The sequence below is a fragment of the Chlorocebus sabaeus genome, chromosome 21, assembly GCF_047675955.1.
Source record: "Chlorocebus sabaeus isolate Y175 chromosome 21, mChlSab1.0.hap1, whole genome shotgun sequence".
In the NCBI taxonomy this organism is placed as follows: Eukaryota; Metazoa; Chordata; class Mammalia; order Primates; family Cercopithecidae; genus Chlorocebus; species Chlorocebus sabaeus.
The window spans coordinates 64761381-64775398 of NC_132924.1; the positions used below are offsets into that span (position 1 = coordinate 64761381).

The 14018-nt window shown below is 35.6% G+C and overlaps 1 protein-coding gene across 13 annotated transcripts in view; it reads right to left on the bottom strand.

Moving 5' to 3' along the window:
• Window positions 1-14018, bottom strand: part of ADAM22 (ADAM metallopeptidase domain 22) — a 258039-nt gene that overhangs the window by 39468 nt on the left and 204553 nt on the right. For all 13 annotated transcript variants that reach the window (XM_038004584.2, XM_073009144.1, XM_038004582.2 and 10 more), the window contains 5 exons: window positions 11800-11880; window positions 9815-9865; window positions 9527-9590; window positions 7531-7636; window positions 4859-4978 (listed from right to left, as the gene is read on the bottom strand). In XM_038004584.2, coding sequence (XP_037860512.2) covers window positions 4859-4978; window positions 7531-7636; window positions 9527-9590; window positions 9815-9865; window positions 11800-11880 — 422 coding nt within the window. The remainder of the gene's footprint in view (window positions 1-4858; window positions 4979-7530; window positions 7637-9526; window positions 9591-9814; window positions 9866-11799; window positions 11881-14018) is intronic.

The window sequence follows — 14018 nt, forward strand, 5'->3', positions numbered from 1 at the left end:
TATTACTCATTAAAGACCAGTAGCATAAGCCAGTTCAAACTCAGAAAAAGCCATTGAATCTTTTGATCTAATTCCTTTTGGAGAAATTGATATAGTTTAGGATTTAAACATAATTACTATAACTGGGGCCTGAATTGAAACAGGTTTATCATTTCACTTGGGCTACCAACCAAAAGGTAAGTAAGGCATTATTACTAGTATGTAATTTGATAAGTTGGTTGACCCAAAAAGATTGCATATGTACCAATTACATTTGAGAATGACTAAACTTTTGTAGCATCACTATTCAATATAGCAAACCTGCATATATTATTTAGAAATGTTTTTTAAAACCACGGTAAGAATTGAAAATGTATATTCATAATTTATTCATATGGGGCCATGTCAATGCTACTATAAAAGCCCCCATTTTTGTCACTTTTATTTTATGTTCAGGGGTACATGTGCAGGATTGTAATATAGGTAAACTCATGTCATGAGGGTTTGCTGTGCAGAATATTTCATCATCCGGCTACTAAGCCTAGTACTCAATAGTTATTTTTTCTCATCCATTCCTTCCTCCTCATCACATCCCTCACAAATAGGTCCCAGTGTCTGTCGCTCCCCTCTTTGTTTCCATGTGTTCTCATCATTTAGCTCCCACTTATAAGTGAGAATATGCGGTATTTGGTTTTCTGTTCCTGTGTTAGTTTACTAAGGATGATGGCCTCCAGCTCCATCCATGTCCTGTGAAGGACATGATCTTGTTCTTTTTTATGGCTCCATGGTATTCCATGGTGTATATTTATGTTCCACATTTTCTTTATCCAGTCTGCCATTGATGGGCATTTAGGCTGATTCCATGTCTTTGACATTGTGAACAGTGCTGCAGTGAACATACATATGCCTGTGTCTTTATGGTAGAATGATTTATATTCCTTTGGGTTTATACCCAGTAATAGGATTGCTGGGTCAAATGGTATTGGTTTTTAGGTCTTTGAAGAATTGTCACACTGCTTTCCACAATGGTTGAACTAGTTTACACTCCCACCAAAGGTGTGTAAATGTTCCCCTTTGTCTGCAACCTCACCAGCACGTTATTTTCTGACGTTTTAATAATAACCATTCTGACTGGTGTGAAATGGTATCTTATGGTGGTTTTTATTTGAATTTCTCTAATGATCAGTGATATCAATCTTTTTTCATATGCTCTTTGAGCACATGTATGTCTTCTTTTGAAAAGGTCCGTTCATGTCCTTTGCCCACTTTTTAATGGGGTTGTTTTTTCTTGTAAATTTAACTTCCTTATAGATGCTGGATATTAGACCTTTGTCAAATGTATAGTTTACAAAAAAATTTTCCCATTTTGTAAGTTGTCTGTTTACTCTGTTGATAGTTACTTTTGCTGTGCAGAAGCACTTTAGTTTAATTAGATTCCATTTGTCAATTTTTGGTTGTTATGACTGCTTCTGGTGTCTTTGTAATGAAATCTTTGACTATTCTCGTGTCCAAAATAGTATTGTCTAGGTTGTCTTCCAGGGTTTTTATAGTTTTGAGTTTTAGATTTAAGTCTTCAATCTATCTTGAGTTGGTTTTTGTATATGGTGTAAGAAAGGGATCCAGTTTCACTCCTCTGCATATGGCTAGCCAGTTATCCCAGCACCATTTATTGAATAGGGGGTCCTTTCCCCATTACTTGTTTTTGTCAGCTTCATCGAAGATCAGATGGTTGCAGGTGTGCGACTTTATTTCTGGGCTCTCTATTCCGTTCCATTGGTCTATGTATCTGTTTTTGTACCAGTTCTATGCTGTTTTGGTTACTGTAGCACTGTACTATAGTTTCAGGTTAAGCAACGTGATGCCCCCAGCTTTTTAGTTCCCTGTGAATTTTAAGTTTTTTCTAGTTCTGTGAAGAATGTCTTTGATAGTTTGATAACAACAGCATTTAATCTGTAAATTGCTTTGGCAGTATGGCCATTTGAATGATATTGATTCTTTTGACTCACAAGCATGCAATATTGTTCCATTTGTTTGTGGCATCTCCGATTTCTTTGAGCAGAGTTTTTAAATTCCCATTGCAGAGATTTTTCACCTCCCTGACTAGCTGTATTCCTGGGTACTTTATTATTTTTATTGCAATTGTGAATGGAATTGCATTCCTGATTTTACCCTCAGGTTGGCTATTGTTGGTGCATGGGAATGTTAGTGATTTTTGTATGCTGATTTTGTATCCTAAAAGTCATTTCAGGACCAGGTTGCTTAATTTCCACATAATTGCATAGTTTTGAAAGAATTTTTAAGTCTTGATTTCTATTTATATTGTGCTGTGGTCCAAGAGTGGGTTTGGTATGATTTCAGTTCTCTAGCTAGCATTTGCTGAGGATTGTTTTATGTCCAATTGTGTGGTCAATTTTAGAGTATGGGCCATGTGATGATTGGAAGAATATAGACTGTGTTGTTTTTAGGTGGAGAGTTCTGTAGAGGTCTGTCAGATCCATTTGGTCCAACACTGACTTCAGGTCTTGAATATCTTTGTTAACTTTCTGCCTTGATGATCTATCTAATACTATCAGTGAAGTGTTGAGGTCTCCTGCTGTTATTGTGTGGGAGTTTAAGTCTCTTTGTAGGTCTCTAAGAACTTGCTTGATGAAGCTGGGTGCCCCTGTGTTGGGTGCATATATATTTATAATAGCTAGCTCTTCTTGTTGAATTGAACCTTCTACCATTACATAATGCCCTTCTTTGTCTTTCTGTATCTTTGTTGGCTTAAAGTCTGTTTTGTCTGAAATTAGGATTGCAACCCTGCTTTTTTTCTGATTTCCATTTGCGTAGTAGATTTTCCCCCATCCTTTCATTTTGAGTCTATAGGTGTCACTGCATATGAGATGGCTCTCTTGAAGACAGCATACCATGGGGTCTTATTTTTCTCCAGCTTGTCACTCTGATACCTTTTAAATGGGGTATTTAGCCCATTTACATTCAATACTCATTCACTTCATTTATTTTTATCAAAATTACATATGCACATAGTTTAAAGGATCAACAGATAAATTGTTTTTAAACACAATAAAGCAGTTCTCTGCCTCTCTAGACATTCTTCCAGATACTCCTCCTAGGAGAAAACCATTTTCTACTCTTAATTCATTCTTTTGTTATTTATGAAAGTCTCCTGGAGTTTCTGGCCTGCTCTTGTCTGTGCTGATTCTCCACATGTGCCAGTTTCATAGCACTGTAAATCTTGACTTTCACCTCACTATCAACTTGGGGATTGCCCGGTCTCTGTTTGTGGAATCCTGTTTCCTGTATTCCCTATCTTTCTCTTTCTTGGTTTACTTTGTTTTGGTGGAGTGCAATATCTAGTACTTTTCTGAGAAATTTGTAGCATAACTAAACATATCTTTATTATCTATCCTCACACCTGTTTGATATTTTGCCAGAGTACAAAATTCTATTTTGGAAATAATTTTCTCTATCGTCTTCTGACTCCCAGGGCTCCTGTTGCTAAATCCTAAACCATTTTAACTCTTAAGTCTTTGATTTTTGTTCTCGTCTCTGGAAACTTCCAGAATTCTTTGTTTTGTCCTAAGGTTCTAAAATTTCACAATGATATGTTTAGATGTACCTCTAATTTCACTCATTGTATTCAGCACTTGGTGAGCCTGTTAATATGGAAACTCAAGTCCTTTATTTCTAGACAATTCTCTTGACTTATTCATTGAAAATTTCCTCCCTGCTGTTTCCTCTGTTATTACTGCTATTCTAATGCGTAAGATTTTCTCTATGTTCCATTTCTTTGCCTTTTTACCGTACTTTCTGGAAGATAATTTCAACTACTAAATTTTTTCTTTCTGAATGTTCCCTGTTTAAGAAAACAGCACCCTATTTTCTTGTTTCATGACAGAAATCTCTTATCTCTCATAAATACTGGTAAGTGGTTTTGTTTTCTTCCCCTTCATTGTCTCATTGTTTTTGTCTTTTTTTTTTTTTTTTTTTCATGTTACAGACTTTTTTTCACATCTCTGATAACCTGCTCATATTTGAGTCAGGAGACCGAATAGATGATTGGAAATTTGTACTATTGAGGTTGGACTACTTCCATACAACCCTTATATAAATATTGTTTGCTGTCCTCCAGCTTAGAAACCTCCTCTTTTATTCTCTATAGAGTATCAAGCTCCAATCTTCCATGGGAGGGTGGGAAATCCCCAGTTAAGCTGAGTTGGGGAAGTAATCTGAGTATCTAACTGCTTTTTAAACAGCCTTTCATCTGTTTTCTGTATTTCAGCCCCTTCCCTCCACTCCTTCCCTCCCTCTTCCTAAAGTAGATGATGCTGCCAATTTCTGAGCCTGTGGGGAAGTAAGAGTATATCTTGGATTGATTCTCAGTTTTCCTCATTACTGACTTAGGAATTCAGCTTTCTCAGCTTTGATAAGTCATGTGCCACACATCCATTTGCTTTATACATAACAAAATATTGTTGCAATTGTCTCTTCTCTCTTTCTATGCCTCCCTGTGGATATATGAACTCTAAAAAAAGATCCATTTGCTATCTTTTTAGTGGGATTTCATAAGGGAGCAAAAGTAGATGCATATATTTAATACACCGATTTACCCAGAAGTCCTCATTCATTTTCCAAACTCTGTAAGACTTTACTGACCAATCTAAACTTAACTCTAGTAATCACATAATATTCTTCATTCAACTACTTTTTGTCTTCTTTTTATCTCTTCTCTATTAGGATTTACTCAATCGCCTCTGTAGACTAGATTATATTTCGACTTACTAACATGTACGTTAATTGAAAATGGAAGGAATCCTAAACTGCATTCCTGAGAAATAAGATGACTCAGGTTCTTACTGAATGGTTAGATAATTACCTGCAGTTTAATGTTCTTCCTTGCTGCACAACTAAAGTAGATGTGATTTCACCATCGAGTTCTCCAAGCCTTGGGATATTGCCAATATTGGTACACAAAAGGTAACCACAAAGCACATCCCTGTATCAAAAGATTACCAATTACTTCTTTTCTCAAAGATATAGCAAACCATGTACAGTTAGAATAATCTCCTCTCATTTTAGCATTTGGTTTTCATCAAGTATATTATCTACGCATATGCTAAGCAAAATAAAATAAGTCCAAATTAGTGTGCTACCTGCTCTCAAAAGTGTCTTCTCTGAAACTCTTAATGTACCAAAATCTCAATTGTTTTCTAGCTTTTTCTTTACTGTCTATTAGTTCAAGTATTTAAAGAATCCATCAAATTGGCTTATTTTATATTGAAATCTCTTTTCCCATAACACAATACTGGATATACTAATCTATTTCTTCTTCTTCTTTTTTTTTTTTTTTCCCTATAGAGTCAGGGTCTTACTCTGTTGTCCAAGTTGGAGTCTGGTGGTGTGATCATGGCTCACTGCAGCCTCAAATTCCTGATTCAAGTGATACTCCTGCCTCAGCCTCCCAGGTAGCTGGGACTACAGGTGTATGCTACCAGACCCAACTAACTTTTAAATTTTTCACAGAGACAGGGTCTCACACTATGTTGCCCAGGCTGGCCTTGAATTCCTGACCCCAAGCAACCTCCCTCCTCACCCTCCCAAAGCACTGGGATTATAAGCATGAGACGCTATGCCCAGCCAATTTTTTTTTAAAACTTGGTAACTGAATATTTGGATGAGCATTCTTTTGGAATACGGATGTTTTTTCAACCTGTTGCCCTAGAATTAAAGAAGAAATTATAGACTCCATTTAGTTTATAGATGCCAACTACAAAGGCTCATTATCCTTTCTTCAATATATTTCACTACTTCCCCAACTACTACATATGATTCTAATTTAACTTATAAAATATCTTTATTGTTGTTAATACTATCTTATGTATTATTTATATCCAACACATTTTAATTATTAGTAGAGATAACAATAAACATATTTTTAAAATATCTTGTGAAGAGTAATTAGTAAGTCAGCAAGATCATATACAAAAATATCAGACTTTACCAGATGGAGAAAAAAGAAAAATTAGAACCTATATTTTTCACCAACATAGAAAAGAACATACTATCATTCTTTAAAAATGCTTTTTAAAATTATGTCATCATTTTACTGTATCTATCATAAACAAAAATGCTTTCTCAACAGAGAAGAAATATTCATTCAAAACTTTTTTGAATGTCATTTATGTATATGAACCTATGTAATGTAGAATATATAAAGAAAATTAGATACAATCTTTATTCACAAGAAAATTATACTCTAGATGAGAAGATAAATCACACACATAAACAACTTATAAAACAAAATTAGGGACAAATAAGTACAAAGGGCTGTGGGAGTTCAAAGAAGAGAGAGATTATTTATTTCTAGAGTAAATCAGAAAGAAATTTATATATAGAAAGTGTTTTGCAAGCTGGGCTTTGAAGAATAGATACATTTTTGGCTGATGATGGTATGAGTTAAAGGGTGCTTCTGGAGGATTACAGAGGATAAATATAGGCATGGAGGTAGGTACTTATTAGGAATGGTTAGGTTTGCTAGATTTGGAAGAATATAAATTAAATGACAAAAAGTCTAGGTTGGGGACAATTGTGGAATAGGTACAGTGCCAAGCTAAGGTTCCATTTAATTTGTTAACAAGACTATGACATTCAGCAAAGTGGTGAAGAGAGAGTTCTGAAATCATATTCTCCAAATTCTAATTCTGCTTATTATTACATCCCATATACATGCCTTTGGGCAAATTAACTGTGTCTCAGTTTCCTCCTCCATTAAATGGTAGGACTGCCATAAAGATTAAATGGCATAGCTTATGTAAAGTGTGATACAGTGCTTAGTACACAGTGTTCACTCAATCAGTGCTGGGTACTGTTCTCACTATTAATTAGTCATGTGGAACCAGTGAACTTCCAACAAATAATTGACAGTAAAAAAGATCCAAAAGAGTATTCTGATAGTAGTACACTAGGGAATGCTGGCACAGAAAACTATTAAAAGAATTTTGTAATAGTTGAAGGATTAATATAAGTCTTAGTTCAGGTAATAGCAATAGGAATGTAAGTGAATACGTGAATTAAAGACAAATGGTAGCAAAGCAAAGGGAAGAATGAATGTAATTTGGCATTTGGACAATGTGTAGAGGGAAGGATCACTTTAAGCCTTCTAGACAGAAGGAGAGTGAAATATTGAGACCTTTGGCAAAAAGAGGGTGGTTTGGGAAAGTTATAGCCAGTTAATTCAATTCAATAGCACTCAGTGCATATTCTGGTGGCTTTAAATTCTGTGGCTTTTGAGATGCTAAACGGTGTCTTCTAGGTAAGAAAATCCTGAGGTGGCTGCAAGTATGACCTAGCCTTAGGAAAGAGGTGAGAACACATGTCAAGATTTGGAAGCCCTCTGCACAGGTGATGCTGGAACACTGGGAAGAGATGAGGTTAAGGAGGCAAGAGCACACTTTGTGTGATGCAGAAAACAGAAATTTCCCATTCACTCAAAAAAGTACACTTGTAATTGACCAGGGGATGAATTCTGGGCTGACTTCTCCACCTCACCGTTTGTTGCACTGTATCCATGTATCTTTGTCTTTCCCACAGTTACCCTTCTCCGTCCCCTCGATATTCAGTTTCTCATAGCAATATTTGTCTGATGCTGTCACCTCTAAGGCAGAAAAAAATTTTCTATCAGTGATGGAAGTAACATTTGGCTGCTCAAAATCTTTGCAGAAAAGAAAAATTGTAATATAAGGACTTTTCATGACTACAGTGTTATCAATTCCAAAAATGTTACCAATGGTTCACAATTTTACCATGGATCATATATATCCATGACTCAGGTTTTCATTAAAGTTCATCTGAAATTTAGAAAGCAAATATATTTAGATCTCTGTTGGGACTCAGGCTGTAGGCTACACAAATCAACACTCCTTAGAATTTGGCTAATAATTCGGGCAGATCATGAGGTGGGGAGATTGAGACCATCCTGGCCAACATAGTGAAACTCCGTCTCTACTAAAATACAAAAAAATTAGCCAGGTGTGTTGGCATGCGCCTGTAGTCCCAGCTACTTGGGAGGCTGAGGCAGGGAAATCGCTTGAACCCGGGAGGCAGAGGGTGCAGTGAGCTGAGATCACGCCACTGCACTCCAGCCTGGGAACAGAGCAAGACTCCATCTCAAACAACAACAAAAAAAGAATTTGGCCAATAATTAGGGAAGGCAATAACAAATAGTTCCTTGAATATATACTCCATTCTTTAATCTCAGTGCTAAATATAATACATGAATTTCTCATTCAGCATATTTTATTAATCATAAAGACAAGTTTATTAAAATAGTTATATCCTATAATTAGATTCAAGAAACAGTGGCACAATTTCTACCTAGCTCACCACTTCTTAGCAGCTATCACAAGCAATTTTACTTCGCTTTAAGACAAGCTTGAATTCATGTTAAATCTATGGAAGTCAAATAACATTTTGAGGTACATCAGTATCTTTTTCAGGCTTTTATCTTTTCTAAAACCAGGGATGGTTGACAGAGTTACCTAAGAATTAGGACGAAATGCAAACTAATCAAAGGATAATTGTTGGTATTTTTTTTAAAAAAACAACTAGTTACGTTGGTAGTTTCTTTTCCTACTCCTTGTTGTCAGCTACTATTTTTGCTCAAGTGGATAAAACAAAAATGATATCTTTTTTCAGAGTACAAACCTGCCTGACTAAATGTTTTCCCATACCAATGTTTCCAATTGCTTAAAGAGAGCATACACTTCCCCTCCTAAAAGGATTGTGGCACTTACTTATAACAATTAAAAATTATCATCATTTTTATAGCCTTTTTTCTACTACAAATTGTCTCCTGAAACAGTTTAAAACAAAAACTGCTTCCAAAAGTTTGGGCTAGTAATACTTCTAGAAAACAATACATTACTCAACATTTAAATAAACATTTAAATAGAGTATAATTTAAATCTAAATGTTATATATTTTCCTTTGAAAATCTGACAGACTTTAAAGGCTAAAACATTAACATTTCTTTCTGATACAGCAAAGCCACTTCAGCAGAAGTTCATCTCTAACTAGGAAAGTCAACTGGAGTTTAAGAAAAATATCTAAGGAGGAAAAAAATGACTCTAGATAAAATGCTGCTGTTCTAAGTTAAGGACGTCCTGTCCAGGGTCCATGTCCATCCCACATGGTTGTGTAAGCTTTAGCTTCAGGGCACTCAGCTGAAAAGAGTATACATGGAGCTGAAATCCAGGTTTGCTCTAATCTCCAAGCTGTGCACCCTGGCATGGGCTTCATCTGTCTGGCAGCAAAGGCACTTTCTGTCTTGTCCACAGGCACTGCCAACTAGCAAGATCTGTGGGGCTGTCTTCTCAAAGGGGTGCCTTACTCTAATTTCCAGAAACATGCCCCTGCTAAGACCTGTGGTAGCTTTGAGAATCCCCCAGTCATAAAGTGGTCAAAAATTTACTTCCAGCACACATGTCCTTGAGAAGTCTGTCTGATATCACGCTTTAACAATGATCCAGCCACACTATTTACTTACTTTGCCCCCAGATGTATTTGCACTGTCTATCCCTGGTTTTGCATCTTCCTCCAAAGCAAATTCCCTAAAACAGAAAAGCAAATACCCACTAGCGATGCAATATCTGCTTATGTCAGATAACTGAAAAAGAAACTATGATTGGGAAAAATAATAGATGAATAGTAGAAAGGCTTTTATCTTCAGAACTGATTATAAACATTTAAATTGATCTTCCTATTTTGATAAGATTTCAGTATTCCTGCTACACTGGTACATGTGAAAAATATAGGTAAAAATGAAGTGACCTACCTGAACACCATCACACGAATATCCATCCATTTTATGAATATTAGGGGCACACTAGGAAAAACAGAACAACTATGAACGAAATGCGGTGCAAAATATAAGGCTGAGCTAAACCCTTTAACATTTTCATTTTTTAAAAACATATTTATTAATATGGCTAGTCCCTTATACCATCTATAAAACACAATGCAAAGGAGGTCAAGAGAAAGCAAGTGGATGTCCTTGAAGTCTGGGTATTTGGTAAAAAGTAAATTTAAAAAATTAAAGAGAAAGCAAGAGGAAAAACAATGGGTACACTTGACCCTGAAAATATGAATCTACCAGAGGCAAAAACAGTTGATTACATAGCAGCAAATAAAAAGAACTGACTACAATAGACTCAATTGATGATACATTTAAAAGCATCTTGATTCATACAGAGATATTATTTTTCAGAGCAAGAAAGCTAAGGGAACAAAACTAACATAAGGAGTAAGTCTGCATAGATGGAGTAATAACTACAGTTTCCTTTCTTTTGCCATGAGAAGAAACATAGTGCTTATACTGAAAATAATGACTTTCAAGCTGAAGTCCACTTTAAGAATGTCAGAAAAGGACATACTTTATAATCCTACTTTCTTCCTTGTAGCAATTATGAAAAATTATAAGGCATTATTGAATGAGTATAAACAGAGAGCAAAGTGTGCAATTATGTTGCCTCTTTGTCTTCTAGTGATATCATGTGCCATTTTGCAAAAACAGAATATCAAGAGAGGAAACTGGCCAACAGAGATGGAAGTGCAGCAAAGAAAAGTGATGACACCAGAAGTAAAATGCAAATTGAACTTTTAAATGGAGTTATAGAAAAAAATTGCTGACTGTGGGAATGTCAATACTGCTGTTCAAGAGCCTCTAGACATGCAAACAGAGGAACTTGCTGAAGAAGGACTTAATGACATCGGTGAATAGGGTGATTATGACATAAAGGTGATGATGTCCCAGAGGGAGTAATGCCAGCAAGAAACTTCACATTCACATCTTCACATCTCTCAGGGATATCTCATGACTTCGAAAGCACAAAGAATAAAATGTTGAAAGCTGATCCAAACTTAGAAAAGAGTGTGACAGTTCAACAAGGCATAGAAAATATGCTCACTCTATATCATAAAGCTTATAAGAAGGCAAGCTCTATTCAAACTACTCCTAAGGTTTTTACAAAGAAATAAAATCCTTTAATTCTCAATGTTTCTCTTTTAATGTACAGTATGCTAAATAAATATTATTATTTCACCTTCCTATCCATTTAAAACCAGCAGTAAGAGCGTTTTTAATAATCTGACAGCATTTGTTGAAGACTGCAAAGCAACTGAAATATTTTCCTTTGATTATTAAAATGACTTTGCATGGTCTCAGCTTGCATGTTCATTTTTATGGTTTGGCACTACCCTTCAGAGTGAGGACAGTCTGTATATACACTGACCATTTTGAAATCTGTGAACCCCCACCAAAGTTTATTTAATTTCTCTAGCTTGTCTATCTATAACTAAGTGCTATAAAACTCAAGAGCAGCTATTAATGGGCTGAGGCGATACAAGCTATAGTAGGTAAGAGTCAAGAGAAAAAAAAGGGTCCTCTCTAAGAATCCAGTGTGCTTGTGAGTCCCTGCCTCCACTGACTTCTTGTTCAATCAGCTGAAGAGAAAGAGGTTTTTTGTTTGTTCCTTTACTAAGTAGACAAAAAGAAAATGCCTTGCACTACCTACTTAATACAAAAACAAAATAGTTAAGGCATGCATGCAGTCTGAGGTTAGTTCAACATTAAGACAAAATTATGTTCAACATCTGCTCAAGCATCAATCACTGAAACTTAAATTCCTAAAAAAAAAATAGAGAAATGATGTGAAAGAGACATGAGCAACTTGTTCATTTACACTTCTCTTTGAGGGTCAGTGCACTAAAGATACCCCCACTTTTTCCCATAAGGTTTAGAGCAGTTATTTTGTAAATTACCTGGCTTGAATTTCCTGAGCATGTTTCACGAATATCACAATCATTTACTGCTTCCCGGCACACAGTACCCATAGGCTGAAACTAAAATGAACAAAAATCAATGTGTGAAACTGTAGGGAGAAAAAAAAAAATCTTACAATATCATCTGAAAAAAACGAAGTGAAAATTGTTTGGCTAGAAATACCTTAAACTACCGTAAGATGGTAATCTGTCAAAACCACAGTTACTGAAAAAATTTTTAATAATTTTAAGAAACAGTTTCTTGTGTATGATGTAATTTCCATAGTCATTACACATAAGCTTTATATTATACTGCTAAATTCCACAAGACAGACCAGTTAGTCCAGGTTCTAGTAATTTTTCTGTACAAATAGCTTTTGAATTTACCCTTTACTCTTCATTCTCACTGACACTTTAATCACATTATCCTTTTTTGCCGTATCTACCAAGAATTTAAAAATTACATTTTGGGTTGAACCACAAAAACTAGATTTTCTGACAAAGCTATTTCCTCCCATGTTTCTTCTACCCTTCTTCTCACCTGCCTCATTTTTACATGGATTTAGATCTTGGTCTTTTATTATTTTCTAGTGTTTCTAATATTTAAGTCTTTGTATAGGCATTTTTGTTTTTCTATTTTCCGTCATCTCAAATACTTCTTGCAAGTGTGAGAATTACACAAATAAATGTTTAACTTCATTAGGTTAAAAATGTGAATTGCAGGAGTACTCATTAAAACGAAGCAGACCTGAGATATATAGTTAAAGTACTTCCCCTTCCCTTCACAATCTTTCTCTTTTTCCCTCTCAAAAATGTTAGCATTCAGGGCTGGATCCTTACATGCTTTGTCTCTGCTCACACAAAGGCACATGCTATTCTGCTTTCCCCACTTCCTAGACAAGCTTTATCTTCTCTAACTGCTTAGAACCCTATAGGCATTTGAGTCTCCTGCTGTTCCTAGAACATGCACTGCCCACTATAAACTCCAATCTGGATTTCAACAAGTATTTTTCTTAGATCCAAACAAAATATGTATTCATTCATCCATTCATCAAATATTTAATAACATGCCAAGCACTGTTCTAACTACTGGGAACTCAATGGAGAACAAAACACAAGAACCCTGCTCATAAGGAACTTGCATCTTAATGTGGGTTAAAAATAAAGAAATAAGAAAATTTAATTTCACATGTTTCTCTTCTTCCTTGGGACTGAGGCAAGCCACCATTTTAGAATATCTAGGGTAGAAATATGAGCAAATATGGGGTAGTTTAGAGGAGTGCATAATGTTCAAGAAGTTTCAAGAAACTTCTAACAGAAAGAATAGCGGGGCAGGATTTGCACTAAGTGCTAGGATACAACGGTATATACATCAACCAAAATCCTTGCCCTACTGGAACTTGTATTATAACGGGAGAAGAAAAGTAATAAACAAGTAAACAAGCACTCTTTAACAGCAGTGGTCTGCAAACTGTGGCCCATGGGTCAAACTTCACTGACTGCTTATCTTTATAAATAAAGTTTTATTGGAACACAATTATGTCCATTTGTTTCTGTATTTTCAATGGCTGCTTTCAAAGGCAAAGCTGAGCTGCAACAGAAACTTTATGACTACAAAGCCTAAACTATTTACTATCTGGCTCTTTATAGAAAAAGCATGCCAATGCTGGCTTATAGATACACTATTATAAATACCTGTAGAAAAAAATAGAGATACACATGGTTGCTTATCTTTTTCTTCTATTCTCCCTCCTCCATTCACTGTCCTGCCTCTGGCTGCCCTAGAAGTCCAGGGTGTCAGGTGAGAGTTGCGGAGGATGGTAAAGAAAGTGGCAAAGAAGATCTCACTTGACTCTTGACTGATACAGCTATAACTTACTTTGAGGGATAGCAGTCATGCCATTTTATTTTATGTATTTTAATTGTATTATTTTTCTACTTGTTCCTTGAAATAATTATATCACAGGGAGCCTAGTTGTATAAATCAAAGGGAAAACAGTGTAATTAAACACATTTTACAGATGGGCCGACTTAAAACACTGAGGATTAAGATAAATGATTCAGGATCTCTTGTTACGGCAGTGGAAAAAGTTGACAGAATAAACAGGGGTGGTAGCCAAAATCAAAGAATGTCTTTCACATTTGGTTTAATCTTCTTTTTTACAGAGTGCTTTCAGAGATCTCTGCCAGTGCCTGCTTGTCTTAAAAAGCTGCCAGGA